Genomic DNA, 19093 nt, shown 5'->3' with positions numbered 1-19093 from the left:
GTTGGACGCCCTTGTTATCAAGGGCCCTCCGTCATCGCGCAAATTGTCAAGCGCCAGGGAAATCGGGGACATCCAGGCAGTTCAAATGAGTAGAAAGATTTATTTGCAAACTTAAGCTCTCGACAAGAATCTGAACTACTAACGGTCAAGGGAAATTGGCGGCAGGTAAGTCAATGGAATTCAAGGTGGGCTGGACTTAGAAGGGCGGGAAGACACTCATGACTGATGACACATTCGACCCCTCTCTCGAACTCCGCCTGGTCAACTCCTACATGAATCCCTCTTCCCAATCAGACCATCAGGGCGGCCTCTCAGAACAACAGTATAATCAGAATGGTTGGACGGGACCTTGGAGGTCCTGCAGTCTAACCCCTCAAGCAGATTCCAGAGAAGCGGTTGTCCGGTCGGGCTGAATCACAGCTTACGGGTTACGCAAGTCCGTGCACCTGAGCGTTGCCCAGATTGAATTTGAATTTGAATTTATTAGCGCTTATAGACCGCCCCCTCTCCCGAAAGGGACTCGGGGCGGTGTTGCCAAACATTGCATTAAAGGTGACCATTCCTTAGTGGTAGACCCTCTTCTTTTCAACTAGAAAGTCCTAAGATTCCCTGGAAGGACCAAGAAAGACCTTCTGTCGGAACCTCAAGGCGAGAGCCACTGCCAGTAAATGTGAGTGATGTGGAATTCATGAGCCTTATAGGTCACTGGAAGGCAACCTTTAAGGTGCCCAGCAGAATAGCCACCAGTATCCAGATCTTTCAAGAACCAGATTGTGTGCCCTGCCTGACGTTTTAAAATGTGATTTGCCACAGAGCAAAGGGCCAATTCCAAGCGTGGCTTATATTTTCCAACGGTTGCCGTGGGTTTGAAAGGTGCCCACCTGTCCTCCCAAAAGCAGAGAGGAGCTTAGATAGGAGCACCTAGGAGGAGGCAGTGAGCATCCACCACCTTATCAATCTGTCTTCATTCCATGGGGGTTCCCATCCCGTTTGGGGAACCTGACACCCGAACATTTCAGAATTTCCGGTAGGTCCCCCAAAGATGGAAGGTCTCTGGCTTTGTGGAACTCGGTTGCCTTGTTCTCCAATCTGACGTGTGTCTCTTCTCCCGCTCCTGCCTCAGATCTACAAGGGACCAGATACTTCCTATCGTGTCCCCAACGTGCAAACAAACTGTGAATACCGATTCAGGGTGTGCGCTGGGCGCCAGCATCAGGACTCCGCTGGATGGCAGGAACTCTTTGGCCCCTACAGCCCAAGCACCGCCTTCTCATCTCAAAAGCAGGAGCTGCTTTCTCCGTCTTCGGAGCCGGCTCCGGAGCTCCTGAAATGCAAGCGGAAGGCCCTCAGCGACGAACAGTTTGCGTTCCTGCTCCTTGTCATCTTCGCCACGGTTGCTATTTTGTTTGCCGTTATCATTCAGTACTTTGTGATCAAGTAAGTCACGAGAAGCGACTTCCATCACTCAGCTTATAATTTTTCATATGGAAGTTTTACGCCTTGGGTATTTATGTAAATTCCAATTAAAATGCTAGCTGGGAACGATGGAATTTTAAAAAAAAGACACCCATTTCCAATTTTTTGCTGCTGAGTAACAGGTTGGATGGACAGGATGCCTTCCCCCCTCCTCTCCTCCCCGTCACCACCTTCCCCCTTCAGGGGGGGACGGGGACGAAGCAACCCGGGGGAGAGGAGGAAGGGCAGAACTGATGCGGAGAACATCCCTAGGACAGCACGGTGGTGCATCTTCTGATCAGGGTTAGCTGTTGAAAACAGCAAAAAAACAAAAAAATGCTGCCTTAATTCTCAAGAGTTTTGACTTAATTTTCACAGTAAGTCCTGAATTCTCAAGCCGAGAGAGAAGGGGGAAGGGGGGGGGTGGCAGGAGACGAGCCCTGGCATTTGGGGACCATGAGATGTAGCAGCAAAGATGCTTACGACGCTTTAAAAAAAAATGACAGTCCTGTATCCTAGGATGCAGCAGGAGGAAAGCAGCTCAGATACGCTGTAGATTAAAAAAAAATCCCTACTCAAATGACTTTTAGAGATAGCACAATGTTAATTTTTCCAGTTCTTTTAACGGGGGAATGTGGGGGGGGGGGCATGGGACACACCGTCCCTTCTAGGGCAGCAGCCGTAGCAGGCGTGAGCTTTTTGAGTTTTTAAATCTACGGAGTCCAAGGTGTCCAATTTACCTGGACCCAGAGGGATTTGCGTTGGCCTTGAAATGTGGCGAGAGGGTCTCCCTTCCCCCAACCCACTTCCGGAAATGTCCCATTTCTGATCGAGATGCTTTCTCTCTCGTTGGTTAAAAAAGCAAACGAACTCCAGACAACGGTTGGCCCAACTCAACATCTCCTCTCTGTGCCTGAGAGACTTAAGAAACACCCTGTGCTTCTGACTTTAAAGAGAGAGGGGGAAAAAAAAATTTAAACCGATGCAGCGTTGGTTTTCTTTGTTTTCCAAGGGGAAAAAAAAAAGCACAGCATTTTTTTTTGTCTTTAATGAGAACAAAAAAAAAAAGTGCATTTATGATAAATGTTTCACTATTTGGCTCAAACTGAGCAAAAATGTTTTTTGTACTATTCTTAACATGGAATAAAAAAAGTCGACTCTCTGGGGGGGATTTTTTTTTTTTGTTGTTGTTGGTTTAGTTGTGTTTCTCGGGGCGGTCTTCTAATGTCATCTGCTTGATTAAGTCACGTGTGAAAATTACTTTCCCCTCCTCCTTTCTCTCCCATCTTCCTCCCCCCCCCCAACAAAAAAAGGTTAGGTCTTAAGTTTTAATGTAATTGTCACCTCTTCCATAGCAGTTCCGTGTTCCACTGTTTGGTCTTGTGAGATTCCAAGTTTTTTTTCCTTTTGTGATGGAAATTTCAGGAACATCTCACAGCTTCGGGTTCACTCAAGTTTTCTTTTCATTTATTTTGGGTGGGTTGTCAAGGGTGGGAGGGCGAATATCATGCACTACAGAGGAACTGTTCTATGTAAGGCCTCTGCAGCAAATACCTGTAAAATAAAAGTAATTAAACATTGTCTTTACAGTCATGCTACTTTGAAAGCTTGGAAACCATCCATTTTGTTCTTTGGAAGAAGAAACTAAAAGAGAGAGAGGAGAGAGGGAGAGAAAAGATTAGGCATTTTGTTGAGTTTTCTATATTGACAGGGACCGAAAAGTTCCACCTTACAAAACATCCAAATGCTTTGTACTTGTATATGGGAAAGTGGACGTAACTTGTAAAACTCATGTTTAGCTTGAAACATGTCTGTTTCCAAAACAACACAACTGGCTGTTAGTTCATCACGATAGCTTGTGGTTTGTGGCATTGTGTTTGCATTTCACACCTGGGGGAAAATACACACTCACACACAACTACACACACATACACACACGTAAATGATATCATATCACTTACTATCTTTAAAGTAGATTTATGGTGCAATCTGAAATTTTATCTTTTTTTCCCCCTCCATAAAATGTACTCTCCTCTTTTATGTGATCTATTTATTTTGATTTAAAAAGAAATTCTGGAAAAAAAATGTATGTTTGAATGTATTGTTCTACTTGTAGCAGAACTTTTTAAGTTAATCATTTGTTGTAATGGAAGCCTCTGCTCAGTGTTGAAAAGAGTTTTATACAAATGTTTGTGTCTTTAGTTTGCAGGAATGTTTACAACCTGTTCTCCTTCATTTCGTTTCATACTTCACTTTTTTATAAAAATAAAATAGATTTGTCTTTGGCAGATTTCTGTTGCGAAAGTGACAGACAAAAACAAAAATATAGAGGTGGGGAGAGAGAAATCTCACCGAATTGGCAGCAGTGTGAGAAATACATTTTTTTTAAAATTAGATTTTCTGAATAAAATACTAACCAAAATTATGACTTCCTAGAAAGTTAAATCTTTAATTTGTATTTGTAATTGCCACAAAATGTTTATTATATTTCCAGGAAGTTTACTGGAAAGCATAATGTAGAATTTTATATTTACAGCTATACATTCCAGATTGATGTACCTAGTGGCATTAATGTATTAGGTCTCCTTTTTCTCTTGTATTGTAATTTTTGCCGTATTTCATACTTATGTTAAACCTGCCAGGCATCGTATTACTAAATTGTAACTATCAAATAGATAATATATTTAATATGGCCAATAAAAATAAAATAAAAATGTTCACATTTGGGATTGTGAAGTGACTACGTCGCACCTATCACACCTATATAACAGACAGTGTTACAACCAGGGTCACCAAACTTGGCAACTTTCAAAGTTGTGGACTTCAACTCCCAGAATTCTAGGAGTTGAAGTCTACAAGTCTTAAAGTTGCCAGGTTTGGAGAGTTGTGGCGTACAGAAGTTGGCCAGAAAAGTAGAACGAAAACTTTCAAAATCCCACTTTGTTTAAAAAACACCAACCACAAAGAACAACATCTTACGCTTTTCATCTTCACATGGGTGACGTGTAAAGATAGCTCCTTGCACCTTGCACCTATGGTGGTGCAGTGGTTAGAATGCAGGACTGCAGGTTACTTCTGCTGCCTGCTGGCTGGCTGACTTCCCACCAAAGGTGGTAACTATTTTTCTACTTGCATTTTTTACCTGCTTTCGAACTGCTAGCTTGGCAGGAGCTGGGACAAGTAACGGGAGCTTACTCCGTTATGCGGCGCTAGGGATTCGAACCACCGAAATGCCGACCTTTCTGATCGACGAGCTCAGCGTCTTAGCCACTGAGCCCCCGCGTCCCTTAGCTAAATTATTAATGTAGCTTAAATAGAAAAATAAATTTTTACTCCAAAAGCATTTTATTAAAATTTGATTTTTAAAAATCTGATTTAAATTTTTTAAAAAATCAGATTTTATTTTTTTTAAATCTCGGGGTTTTTTAAAACTTTTTTTATTTTTTATTTTTAAAAGTGTCAATTTTTACCCACCCTGGTTAAAAAGAAAAATACTCCACCATTATCCTTTAGAACTAACATTGCATCAGAAGAGCTATAAAGAAAAATCATACAGCACTTTAATATTATTTAACTAATATTACCATCAAATCAGGCCTTGAATTAACATTCTTTTAGGAAGGATGTTCTAATGTATGTCTAAGCTAAAAAGATGTTATTACGAATTATTTGACTTCAAGGCATTTTTTTTTAAATTTATAAGGACCCCCCTGTCTATAGTGTCTCACTAAACAGACAACAAAGTTTATGGCTCTTCTAAATAGTCTGTAGCCATTTCAACCTGATCAGACTGCATTAGACCGAAAAAGAGACACGACAAGTATTATCAGATATTTCTTTATTCAATTCATTTGCTGCTCATCTTGCTTCAAAGTGACTCTTTTGGAATGCCTAACCCAGGGGTGTCCAAACTTGGGAACTTTAAGACTTGTGGACTTCCAACTCCCAGAATTCCCCAGCCAGCCATGCTGGCTGGGGAATTCTGGGAGTTGAAGTCCACAAGTCTTAAAGTTCTCAAGTTTGGACACCCCTGGCCTAACCAGCTTCTCTAAGCCACACTGCCTGCATGAGCTAGGAACAGAGGAGGAGGTATTCAGCGGGTTCAGGCGAATTAGTAGCAGCGAGAATCAATTCGCCCCGCCCACCCGCCCCTGCCCTATCCTGCCCTAGATTTCCGTCTTTCTGGCTCAGCTGATTCGCGCGGCACAGCTGATTTCCACGCCTCCGCTGTTCTACTTACCGGGGCTCCCTTAGAAGGTAAGCAGCTGAGCTTCAAATTGCTGTAGTTTGAACACTGTGCGCAAGTGCGTGAAGCATGCGCGCGCGCTCACCGAACCTGGTTGCATCCCACCACTGGCTAGGAAAGAGAAGTGCCATGCAAGAGCTGTGAAATTTTTTAAAAAATGCATCTGATTATTATTATTTTTTGTATCCTTTATTGTAAAACCAACTGGGTAAGCCAGCTGGCCGGCAAGCGCTAGTCTCAAAAGTGAGCAAAAAGTCAAATTGGCATCAATTCTCCGAACCGCTGATGTCTCCCTTCTCTTCCTTGGCTTCCACTAAACCGCTCTCGTCGATGTTCTCCAGCGAGGAGGCATGTTGGAGGGACAGTTCGGACAGGGGCATTGTGGGGAGAAGGCTCTGCTCGGGATGCAACCACGGTTTTTTGCCTGCATTGTGTTGCTGCTTCCAGGAAGGATACTTCAGACAAGCTTTGTACATTTTCTTCATAAGCTGAAGCATGGGACGAGAAGAAGGGAAAAGAACCTGGGTTAAGATCGATCTATCTATCTATCTATCTATCTATCTATCTATCATCTATCTATCTATCTATCTATCTATCTATCTATCTATCTATCTATCTACCTATCTATCTATCATCTATCTATTATCCAAATCTGTCTGTCTGTCTGTCTGTCTATCTATCTATCTATCTATCTATCTATCTATCTATCTATCTATCTATCTATCTATCTATCTATCTATCTATCTATCTATCTATCATCTATTATCCAAATCTATCATCTATCTATCTATCTATCTATCTATCTATCTATCTATCTATCTATCTATCTATCTATCATCTATCTATCCATCTATCCATCCATCCACCCATCCATATCTATCTATCATCTATCTATCTATCTATCTATCTATCTATCTATCTATCTATCTATCTATCTATCTATCTATCTATCTATCATCCATCTATCTATCTATCTATCTATCATCTATCTATCTATCTATCTATCTATATATCTATCTATCTATCTATCTATCTATGCATCTATCCATCCATCCACCCATCCATATCTATCTATCTATCTATCTATCTATCTATCTATCTATCTATCTATCTATCTATCTATCATCTATCTATCTATCTATCTATCATCTATCTATCATCTATCTATCTATCATCTATCTATCTATCTATCTATCTATCTATCTATCTATCTATCTATCTATCTATCTATCTATCTATCTATCTATCTATCTATCTATCTATCTATCTATCATCTATCTATCTATATCTATAAATGGCTCTGTGTTTGTGTGTGTTCCAGCATAACTGGAAGGCCTTGAGCAATTTCAACCAAATTGCACAGATGACATACCTCTGGAAACAAATACTGTAGAGGTAAGATACCTCTAACACCCCTCAGTGTGTGTGTGTGTGTCCTTCCGTGTGTGTCCCAACATAACTCCAGAATGCCTGGACATTGACATTGATAGTGTGCATTTTGGATTCAAGTTCTGTTAAGATGCAGCCTGTTATGCCTTAAAATGGCTTCTACTGTACATCATAGTGAACGCTTCAGTGTGTTCCACAAGGAGGCTCCCTCTAATACAGGATTGGGATAAAAATATACCCGGGCCACGCCGGATTATCAGCTAGTAACAAATTAGAAAACCACAAGCAAAAAGCTTGAAAGTTCATCCTCTTCCTCAAAATGTTCTTTGCAGGTAACATAGACAAGTACCATAATTCTACTAAGCTTGTCTGCTATTTAAAAGTTATGCACTGAGGGTTCTGATAAAGGGACTATATATTTAGCTTTGCATATACTGGTAGCAGCAAGGATTGCATTTGCACAATATTGGAAAAATGAGAACACTCCCATCAGATGAGGATGTAATTTGGAAAATATTAAACCGTTCAGATGGATAGATTGACTTTAAAAAATAAAAGACAAAGACCACACAATACTACTTGACATGGAATAGATTTTATGAGTGGTTAGAGATAAGAGGCAGAACTTAGATGAAGAAAGATTATTGCTATGTATGAATTAAATATAAAGATGGTTTACAATTATAAATATACCAATGTAATGAACAGAATTATGAATAAGCTGATACAGAGAGAAATTGAGCCAAAACATTTCCATTCTATTATTACTATTCTTACCAGTGTACAGTGGGACCTTGGGTCCTGAATGGCTCAGACCATGAACAATTCGGGTGCCGATTGAAAAATCCACCAAATCAGGGGTGTCCAAACTTGGCAACTTTAAGACTTGTGGACTTCAACTCCCAGAATTCTGGGAGTTGAAGTCCACAAGTCTTAAAGTTGCCAAGTTTGGACACCCCTGCACTAAATGTTTTACTCAGATCCCAAACACATCCTCGGGTGCCGAATAAACACAGCCGTGGTGATTTTCCATGCACGGCATTTTTGTGTGTGTGCGTGCATATGTGCGCGGTTTGTCTTGCTTCTGGTCATGACCAAATCAGGTGCCGACCGAACTCCTGGAATGGCTTACGGTCGACATCTGAGGTCCCACCGTATGTGTTAATATTTTGTTCGGTTCACTCTTTGTTTTTCTTCTGTAAATGATATGCCCTGACTGTATTCCAAATGTTTATGGATAATACATAAAAAAATAAAATTAGAGCTATGCACTGAGACTCAGACTGGACTAGAAGACCTCCAGGGTCCCTTCCAACTCTGTTATTTCTTTATCCCTTTCCACCTTTCTTTCTTTCTTCTCCCAGATTTCCCATCGCCTTTCAACATGCTTTAAAAAAAAAAAAAAATCTGGGAACAGGGAGACAGGACTTTCAAACTTTCTCAATTTCAATCGTTCTCAATTCTATTGTCGCCGTTTCTGCTGCCGCCGTTGTTTTCATAAGAATCTAAATTTAAACAGCAAAAGTGTGCCTGCCCACGCGCAGGGATGTGTTAAAATGAGAGGTAAGCAAAGAGTCCAGCTCAAAACAAGCCTTCTTAAAAGCGCCACTGGAGGGAGTTTTATACTAACATATTTGCAAACCATAAATTTAAATGAAATCCAATCGGGAATCTTTTGGAATTTCGGTTCCCAGTATGTGTTGGATTGGATAAAACGCAAGCAGATGTCAATGTGGGTGCTCCATCAAACTATTCCCCAGGGCACCTGAGGGTAGAACAAGAAGCAATGGGTGGAAACTAATCAAGGAGAGAAGCAACTTAGAACTGAGGAGAAATTTCCTGACAGTGAGAACAATTAATCAGTGGAACAGAAGTTGCCTCCAGAAGTTGTGAATGCCCCAACACTGGAAGTCTTTAAGAAGATGCTGGATAGCCATTTGTCTGAAACAATACAGGGTTTCCTGCCTAGGCAGGGGGTTGGACTAGAAGACCTCCAAGGTCCCTTCCAACTCTGCTATTGTATTGTAGTTCATTTAGTGACCAAAGTTAGAACGGCAGTGGGGAAAAAAGGGACTTAATGACCATTTTTCACACTTATGACCACTGCAGCATTCCCATGGTCACATGATTTACATTCGGACATTTGGGCAACTGATTCACATTTATGACAGTCGCAGTGTCCAGGCATCATGCGATCCCCTTTCGCAACAATCTGACGAGCAAAGTCAGTGAGCAAGCCAGATTCACTTAACAACCGTGTTACTAAGTGAACAACGGTAGTGATTCATTCAAACAAATGTGGCAGGAAAAGTCGTAAAATGGGGCAAAACCCACTTAATGGATTTCTCACTTAGCAACATAAATTATGGGCTCCATTGTGGTCGTAAGTTGAGGACTACCTCTACTTCAAACTAAGCGAGGAGAGAAGCAACCTAGAACTAAGAAGACATTTCCTGACAGAACAATGAATCAGTGAAACAACTTCTGTCCAGAAATTAAGGATGCTCCATCAGTGGAGGTTTTTAAGATGATGTTGGATATCCATTTGTCTGAAGGGGTGTAGGGTTTCCTGCCTAAGCAAGGGGTTGGACTAGAAGATCTCCAAGGTCCCTTCCAACTCTGTCTCTTCCTTCTCTTCTTTCTCTTCTCTTTACTCTTCTCTACTCTCCTACTCTACTGTACCCTACTGTACCCTACTGTACCCTACTCTACTCTACTCTATTATTCTATTCATCCTTTACATTTGACCTCCCTTTCTTACCTTTGCTCTAGTTGCCAGTCCATGTCTCAACTTTAACTTTGCCCCAGGGAAATAAACACAACCTGTAGCTTTCCGTTACCTGGTCTCATTGAAATCAATACAGTGCTGGGAAAACCACCGTGACTCATGGTGAGAACCAGCTCAGCCAAACAGGTGAGGCCCCACTCACCTTTGGTGCCAGGTACTGAGAAGCTTTATTCACAACCCACTTAGGCAGGGATCCTGGATTTGGAGAAGGGATGGAAAATATACACAGCGTCAATCAAGTGTAATGTCGTCCTTGTCCCACCAGATCCTTTTCCCACCTGGAAAGTTGTCCACCCACCCCTTTGGTTTAATGACCGCTCAGCTCTCTGCTCAGATGAAGTTCCTCCAAGAAGCATATTTGCGGAAGAAGTGGGCAAAGCCAGACGGGAAGAAAGCATTGCAAAGGAACCAGGGAGGATTGGGAAAGGGCGATGAGCGGAAGCCGAAGCAGACAAGGGAGGTGGAAGAAGAAAACATGAAAGAAGACACAATTCCAGGCAGAACTGTTGAGGAGAGGAATCTTAAAATAATGAACTGTCTCTAGACTTCAAACCCTACACCTAGAAAGTGTTTTGGGTGGAGGGGTTGGTCCAGCACTCAAAACCTCTTTGCTGGCTGGTCCCGCTAAAGAATCCTGCACCAAAAGAGGATTCATAAAAGTTTTGGAGGACAACTACAATGCAATAATTGTGACAGAATGTCCTCCTTAGCAAAAGCACTTAGACTTATATACCGCTTTATAGTGCTTTTACAGCCCTCTCTAAGCATGTTATAGAGTCAGCCTCTTGCCCCTCACCTCAGATGGCTGAAAGGCTGAGTCAACCTTGAGCTGGTCAGGATCGAACTGCTGGCAATGGGCAGAGTTGGTCTGCAATTCTGTATTCTAACTAGCGTGCCACCGTGGCTTCCTTCCTTCCCAATAGCACTTAGGCTTATATACTGCTTTCCAGCCCTCTCTAAGCAGTTTACAGAGTCAGCCTCTTGCCCCCAACAATCTGGGTCCTCATTTTACCCACCTCGGAAGGATGGAAGGCCGACTCAACCTTCAGCCGAACTGCTAAATTGCAGGCAGCCGGCAGTCAGCAGAACTAGCCAGCAGTACTGCGCTCTAACCACTGCACCACCGCAGCTCAAACATAGAACATGGAGGAAGAAACACATTTGCAGAGACCCTGGAAACCACGCCTGGCCTGGGGTGGGGGAAGCAGATTGTCCTGGACCCTACCCAATTCGGAATTAGATCTGCACACTCACTCTCCCCGTTAGGAGAGTGAGTGTGCAGAGAAGGGTAATGAGAGTGGTATGGAATAACACGCACAAACCAGCATACAGGGACACTGAAGGGTATAAAAATATAGTAGTTTACTATGTAGAAATATAGAGGTATTCAGAGTCCAGTTAACAGTCCAAGTCATACACGGTTCAGTCATTCAGTTATCAAAACAGTCAGTCTAGCACACAAAACAGCTAACAGTAGCAAACCACAGTACCTCACAATACACCAATCAGCTTCTAACAAAACAGAGAGCTAACAGCCATTCTGGCTCCCTCTTATGGCTGCTTGAGGTAACAAACCAATTACATCTCTTTAGCATTTAAAGTAACAGATACATTTGTTACAATCATAGCTTATATACATTGCCAAGCCAAACCTAGGGTTACATCCCTAACAAGATCATCTGTTTATATTCAGGGCGGTGAAAAATAAGCCATTCAATACAATCCAGAATTATTTTGGGGACGATGATTCCACGACAGCCACAGCAATAGGAAATTTAAAAAATCGACCTTGATGGTAAAATGGGTGGCTTATACATTTCATAAATAAATAAGTAACAAGGACAACTCCAAGCACTGTTCCCCCAGACTACAAGACTTAAAGAGTACTTGAATCGGGGGGGCCTCAACTAATATACACAGACTTGACTTGACTTTCAGGTATTTATTGGTAGATCAGGTCTGTTCCTTGTGCTAATTTCTTGAAATCTAACACGCTTCCCACACTTGTTCAATGCCTCCTGCAAACCTTACACCACACGGACGAAAACCACTCTTAGCTGTTGTGGTTGTAGCGGTTAATTGATGAGCTTCCCACACTGAACGATGGAGTGGGTGTGTGTGAGAATGGATGGGGCTCTGACTCACACAGTAATAATAGCGATAGCATTTAATCTTCCATGCAAACCAACAGTGATTAACAGCAATCTCTGGGCAGTTTACAATGTGAGCGTTATTTGCACATCGCCCTCAACAATCTGGGTCCTTGTTTTATCAACCTCAGAAGGATGGAAGGCTGAGTCAAACCTTGAGGCGGTCAGGATCGAACAGCTGGCAGCGGGGAAAGTTAGCCTGCGATATTGCAGTTTAACCACTCTGCGCCACCAGGGGCCGTGCTCCAGAACTTGGAATAGTTGACCACGAACTTTTCAGGACAACATACGCAGTTCAGGATCTGGTTTTGAAGCAGGTTGGGGTATCGTGCATGTATACTTCAGTTCTCCTCCCAGGCTACTTTGTGGCAGCAGCTCTGTGTGTGTCTGTCTGTCCATCCGTGGCTGTGTATGTGTTCCAGCATAACTCTGGAATGCCTGGAGCAATTTCAACCAACTTTTGTACACAGAAGACTTACTCTATGGAAACAAGTACTGTGGTGGGTAAGACACCCCTAACACCCCTCGGGGGGGGGGGTGTTCTGTTAAGATACAGCCTGTTTTGCCTTAAAATGGTTTCTACTGTATTGTACTAAAATGGCTTCTACTGTACAGCGCAGTGGAGTTGCCATGGTAACGGCTTCACAATACTCCACAAGGGGGCTCCCTCTGGTAAGGAGGAAAATCCAACATTAGAAATTACATTTGGTCCGGACTCCCTCCCCCTCCCCTCCTTCGCCTCCCCCTATAAATAAATACCCGGGCAACGCTGGGTGATCAGTTAGTTTTAAATAAAATCCATTGTGGGAAAGCTCATCTCTGCTGTGATGAGTGCAGTGTTGGGTCTAAAAGCACCTTTCCTGTTTCAGATCCAAATAAAGGCAACATCTGTAAAACGGGTCCTTACCTTTTGGGTCTACCTGAGCCAAATAAGTCAAGCAGCAGCTGGTAGGTCCCGTTGGTTGCACCAGGTATCCAGCTAAGAGTGAGACAGCTCTGACAAGGTCCTTGCGGGGAGGGTATTTCTATGCAAGACAAAGTCAAATAATGGGTTGGGGTTGAGTTTTTGGTCTGATTGCTTTGACCAGTCTTTTTTGTGGCTTGTCGGTCGGTGGCCCCTCCAGCAGCTGAATCAGATGAGGAGGAAGTGTAGGAATCAGGGTCAACATCAAAGCAACTTGAGAGTTCTGAGTGGGAAGAGGGAATGGAGCTGGCAGAGAGAGAGAGAGAGAGAGAGAGTGACAGAGGCCCGAGCTTGGGCTCCGTCAGCCCTCAGATGGCGTCAACAGCCACCAGGTCTGGAGGTGGCTGATGAGGAAGAGGAGGGACAGCTGGGTCCAGGAACTGACGCGTGGATACGCAGAAGACAGGAGAGGAGAGCAGTGGAAATCTATGGACTGGTCCTTGGGAAGGAAGAACCACTGCTGCTAGCGAAACCCCACCCCAGCGCTAGGGATAAAGGGCAGTGGGTGGAGATGAATAAATGTGGCAGACAACTATTCATCTCCCGGACGGACGGAGTTGTTAGCCTGAGAGAGAAACTTTTTGCCGGGGCTGCTGGCGCTCCTAATAAAGGAATCTTTGAGTTCACTTCAGACGGTTTGTCGCGTTTAGAGAGCTGGGTCAGAACAGTCTTAATGGATTTTTGTAGCTGTGGACACGCAAAGCCAACACCGACCACTAGGGACTCTGTTGTGGAAGAAAAGCACATCTACCCCGCAGAGGGCAGCTCTACTAGGTACTTCCAGCGCTAAACTAAACATTGTGCCAGTGTCAGGCCTGCAGCGGTTCCTTTAAGAATCTTTGGCCTGCCACACGCTCTCTGTCTAGCTTCATCTTTAGTATGTCTTTTCATTAAGGGAGGGGGGGAATAGCACGATGGAGGGCAAAAGAAGAAGGGGACGACAGAGAATGAGGTGGCTGGATGGAGTCACTGAAGCCGAAGGCGTGAACTTAAATGGACTCCAGAGGATGATAGAGGACAGGAAGGCACAGAGGAACGTTGTCCATGGGGTCACGATGGGTTGGACACGACTTTGCAAGTAACAACAACAACAACAACAAAATTGCTAAACTATCCACAAAGACCCCTTACCTGTTTTCTTTGCTCGCTTACCTGGTGCTTCACGGAGAAATTGAGGATAACATATGACTTATCCAAGACTCGCCAGGACCTCAGGGTGACCACATCTCTGTTCTTTAAAGGTTTGGGGCACTTCCCTAGCCGAGAAGGTAGAAAAGGTGTATCAATTTGATAGGCAGAGATTAAAATACAAAGAAGAAGAGGGGAAGAACGGAAGACACATAATTCAAATCTCCAACCTTGGCAATTTTAAGCCTGGAGGACTTTAACTCCCAGAATCCCCTGGTGTTGAAGTCCTCCAGGCTTAAAGTTGCCAAGCTTGGAGACCCCTGGTCGAGATGGCTGCCTTAGCACTCTGACTGGGTGTGAGACCTGTCAAAACTGCAAAGGTTGCTCCTAATTGATTCCTATTTCTTCCCCATTTATGTTCTCTGTGTGAAACATAACATCACCTGAATTGTGAAAGCCTGTAAACCAGGGGTGTCCAAACTTGGGAAATTTAAGACTTGTGGACTTCAACTCCCAGAATTCTGGGAGTTGAAGTCCACAAGTCTTAAAGTTCCCAAGTTTGGACACCCATGCTGTAAACCATTAAAAAAAAAAGTCAATGGCACCCAGGATATTCAATCCTCTATTCTAGTGTAGAGCAGAGACTTCAGATCAAACTGGTGTCCAAGCTGAAGGAAGCTGCTTGGAACCCCAATCATAATCAATCAGAATAGAGCTGGAAGGGACCTTGGAGGTCTTCTAGTCCAACCCCCTCCTCAAGCAGGAGAGCTTATACCATTTCAGACCAGACACTGTGCAATCTCTTCTTAAAAGAGATGGGCCGTTTCTTCTGGGAGTGGAAGTCCGCCAGGCTTAAAGTTACCGAGGTTGGAGACCCCTGCCTTTTTTCAAAAAAAATTAATTTTTAATTCTCTTACATACCATTTTAAGTATACGTTCACACAATGGTTATTCTTCTTTACATTTATCATTCTTATACATTTATTATTTCATTTAATAGGTTATAATATACAGTTTGGGTTGTTTTGTTTACCATCCCTTACACCTGTTGTAGCACCACCTTATTTTCCCTTTCTTTTCTCCCTCCCTCCCTTCTCTACTTCCTTCCTTCCTCCTCTCCTTCCCCTTCTTTCTTCCCTTACCTTTCTCCTACTCCTCCTCTTCCTCTTCCTACCCTCTCTCCTTCTCTTTATCTCCCTTCCACCCTCCTCTCCTTTCCCTTTCCTTTTTCCCTCCCTCCCTCCTCTCCTTCCCCTTCCTTCTTCCCTTCCTTTTCTCCTACTCCTACTCTTCCTCTTTCCCTCCCTACCCTCTCTCCTTTTCTTTCTCTCCCTTCCACCCTCCTCTCCTTCCCCTTTCCTTTTTCCCTCCCTCCCTCCTCTCCTTCCCCTTCCTTCTTCCCTTTTCTCCCACTCCTACTCTTCCCCTTCCCCTCCCTACCCTCTCTCCTTCTCTTCCTCTCCCTTCCATCCTCCTCTCCTTACCTCTTTCTTCTTTCCCCCAACTTCCTTTCATTCTCTCCTCCTCCTCTCTCCCTTTCTTTTCTATTGTTGTAGGTGCCTCTTTCAGATCTCAGTTTATGTTTCCTTGGGATGGCATTTCCACAAACCCAAATATAATTTGGTATCATTTCTTATTCCCTTACCTTCGCTAATCTATATCCTAACTATATTCCCACCCCCCTTTATGTCTTTACCCCTGCTTTAAATCTTAGAAATGTAGAGCTGGAAGGGAGCACAAAAGACCATCCAATCTAGCCTTCTGGAAGTTTTTGATCTCTTTTTTTTCTTTATGCATCTCAACGCCATTATCACGCTTCCCTTAAGTTTTGTTTTCTTCAGGTTGAACTCCTCAAATGCCTTCAGCCTCTCTTCACAAGCAGCTCCCGCAGTCCTCGTTATGGTCTTTGTTGTTTTCCTCTCTAAACCTTCTCTAACTGTTATAAAGCCCTCTGGGTATGTGGCACTCAGAACCATGATTCCACAAAGGTTAATCTTTTTTTATCACCCAGGTGAGGCTGGCCAACCTGAGGCCCCTCTGGCATGCAGGCATTGCTATGTCAGGGACGTCCCATTTGCATGCCAGCTCATCTAGCAATTTGGCTGGCTGTTCTGATAGGACGGGATACCATCAGGCGAAGGAAAGCCAACTAGCGATCCTTATAACTGCTACGTACAATGAATTCTATTTTATCGTTCTTTTCAGGGGAAGAGAACAAAAGCTTTGGAAGAATTCTGCAACCCCTTGTGTTTACACATTACAATGCTTCTTCTTCTTCTTCTTCTTCTTCTTCTTCTTCTTCTTCTTCTTCTTCTTCTTCTTCTTCTTCTTCTTCTTCTTCTTCTTCTTCTTCTTCTTCTTCTTCTGCTTCTCCTCCTCCCCCCTTCCCTTCCCCTTCCCCTTCTTCTTCTTTTCTTCTTCTTCTTCTTTTCTTCTTCTTCTTCTTCTTCTTCTTCTTCTTCTTCTTCTTCTTCTTCTTCTTCTTCTTCTTCTTCTGCTTCTGCTTCTGCTTCTCCCCCCTTCCCTTCCCCTTCCCCTTCTTCTTCTTTTCTTCTTCTTCTTTTCTTCTTCTTCTTCTTCTTCTTCTTCTTCTTCTTCTTCTTCTTCTTCTTCTTCTTCTTCTTCTTCTTCTTCTTCTTCTCTCTCCTCCTCCTCCTCCTCTTTTCTTCTTCTTCTTCCTTCTCTCCTTCTCCTCCTCTTCCTTGTATGTAGGAGTTATAAGGCTAGCTAGGAGGCCTTCCTTCACCTGATGGCATCCCATCCTGTCAGAACAACTTGCCAAATTGCTAGGCGTGCAATTGTAAGTCCCTTTTTAAAATACCAACGTAACTTCAAACAGTCCTTAAATGAATCATTCTAAGTTGAGGACGACCTGCAGAACATCAGGCCACCAAGCTTTAAAAAAGATAACAACCCTTGCACTTCTTGTCATGAATATTGTGTTTATTTATTAAGTTGATAACTGCTCTTTCTTTCAGCTCAAAGGTCATAGTTAACCAGCAAGCTTCCATAGCTGAAGGAAGTCTGGAACAGGTTGGCAACTTTAAAGACTTGTGGACTTCAACTTCAAGCATGGCTGGCTGAGGAATTCTGGGAGTTGAAGTCCACAGGTCTTAAAATGGACAAGGTTGGACACCTTTGCTCTAGACTTTGGCTTTGATCCTAGTCCATTCCCCTAAGCACCTTTATGGCATATATTTTGGGCACAATTTGCCCCATATGGTTCTGAAGGGACAACCATAAGCCACACAGAAGGCAGGTCCTCTTCTCTACCTACCAAGGATCTGAGGTATCAGCATATATTGGCCACTTTAGGACTGGTGAGACCTGGCGAAGCAGGCTGGGCTCCAGAGATGAACATTTCTGAAAGCGCTTGAGCAAGGCTTCAGAAGAGAAGGTCTCCAACTTCTGGTATCGAGAGAATTCTGGTATCGAGAGAATGCCTCTAATTCCAGAAGAAATTCCAGAAGCGTGAACTAAGGCCATCTCAGTCTTGTCTGTGTCATCCCAAAAGCTGAAATTAGCTAAATCTGGTTTAATGACAGCATTCAAAGAACCATGTAATTTGGGGCCTAAAGATAGAAAATCAGTTTGGGATAGTGGTTAAGGCGTCAGGCTGGAAACCTGGAGAGAGAGAGTTCTAGTCTTAGCCCAGACTCAAAGCCACCAGGGGGAATCTCGGGCCAGTCCCTCTCTCTCAGCCCTAGGAAGCAGGCAATGGCAAACCACATCCAGAATACCTTGCCGAGAAAAATACAAAGCTGTCTAGAGCCTAGACCAGGGATGGCTAACAGTTTTGTCGCTGCGTGCCGAAAGTGTATTATGCACCCACAATGCAATGCACAAGTGGCTCCCCACACATGCGCACTGCCCCCCCATGCAGGTGCATGCAACCCCCCCCCAAGTGTGCCCCAACCCCATGCATGCACGTGTGATCCCCTGCACTCCCTGCCCCCCTGTATGTGCATGCCCCCGCAGCGCCTTGCCACCCGCACATGCGATCCCCATGCATGCACACATGACACCCCCTTGTGTGTCTCCCTCCTGCATGCACCATGTTCACCCCGCCCCCCCCCCATGCACCTCCATGTACCCCCACCCCCGTACATGAACGGCAGAGACCCCAAAACCAGATGGCTGGCAGGAGGCGCGCTCGCATGCGTGGTGGAGCTGGGCTGGGGCGACGGCTGACGTGCCCGCGGAGAGGACTCTGTGTGCCACCTCTGGCATACATGCCCTAGGTTTGCCATCACGGGTCTGGACAGTTGCCAGGAGTTAAGACTGACTCAAAGGCACCAGTTTAAAAAAAAAAAAAAGGTCTATAGATCGACAATTTCTCCCCTAATTTGAGTGAAACTCTCTCCCTGCCAAGTTTTTAACCCTGAGGCCAAAAAGTAAGGATCGAATCCTGCTGCTTGTTAAGAATGGGATGCCCCTAATATCATGAAATCTTCTCTAGGTCCTTACTCACAAGAATAGTAGCCCACATCAGCATTGTCCGAGAGCCGGGCGATCTCGTGGGTCTCTATAACATTCAAGTCCCACTTCTTCCGGTATTCGGTGTCATGGAGGACATCAAACACCGTCTCCGCTGATACGTCTGGCATGCTCACACGGCCCTGGGATCGAAGGAGAGGCAACGTCAGGAGAGGAACTGGTGTAACGGTGCTGAGTAGGGAATCGTTAAACACAGAGGTGGTAATTCTGCCAGTTTTGGACCGATAGTGGGTATCGCGGGTCACCCTCTCCCCTCCCCCAGCTCTATGCCATTCCATTTAGGCATGTTTTCAAGCCCAAGCGCATGGGCGGAAGGCAGAGGGTATGTGCAAGCTGTCCTAGGTTGGGTCTATGGTCTTGAATCTTGAGTTCCGTCTCTATAATTTCTCTAGTATTACCAGTGTTATTACACAGAGAGTGTCGCAGACATCATCGGGATATAAACGCTGTACAAATAAGCCAATAGAAGCGCAGTG

General features: G+C 44.0%; 2 protein-coding genes across 5 annotated transcripts in view; one reads left to right on the top strand and one right to left on the bottom strand.

The window, feature by feature from the left end:
- Positions 1–4173, top strand: part of FNDC3A (fibronectin type III domain containing 3A) — a 66383-nt gene extending 62210 nt beyond the window's left edge. For all 4 annotated transcript variants that reach the window (XM_081964076.1, XM_081964073.1, XM_081964074.1 and 1 more), the window contains exon 26: positions 1124–4173. In XM_081964076.1, coding sequence (XP_081820202.1) covers positions 1124–1441 — 318 coding nt within the window. In that variant the 3' untranslated portion in view covers positions 1442–4173. The remainder of the gene's footprint in view (positions 1–1123) is intronic.
- A 1695-nt stretch (positions 4174–5868) lies between these two features.
- The window catches only part of LOC309397799 (START domain-containing protein 10-like), a 28485-nt gene continuing 15260 nt past the window's right edge, over positions 5869–19093 (bottom strand). The window contains exons 2-6 of the mRNA XM_081964150.1: positions 18592–18739; positions 14145–14248; positions 12936–13053; positions 10021–10073; positions 5869–6189 (exon numbers count right to left, since the gene is read on the bottom strand). Coding sequence (XP_081820276.1) covers positions 5968–6189; positions 10021–10073; positions 12936–13053; positions 14145–14248; positions 18592–18739 — 645 coding nt within the window. The 3' untranslated portion in view covers positions 5869–5967. The remainder of the gene's footprint in view (positions 6190–10020; positions 10074–12935; positions 13054–14144; positions 14249–18591; positions 18740–19093) is intronic.

This window comes from Natrix helvetica (genome assembly GCF_964273705.1).
Source record: "Natrix helvetica genome assembly, chromosome: 11".
Lineage (NCBI taxonomy): Eukaryota > Metazoa > Chordata > Lepidosauria > Squamata > Natricidae > Natrix > Natrix helvetica.
This window is presented reverse-complemented; position numbering and strand designations above follow the sequence as displayed.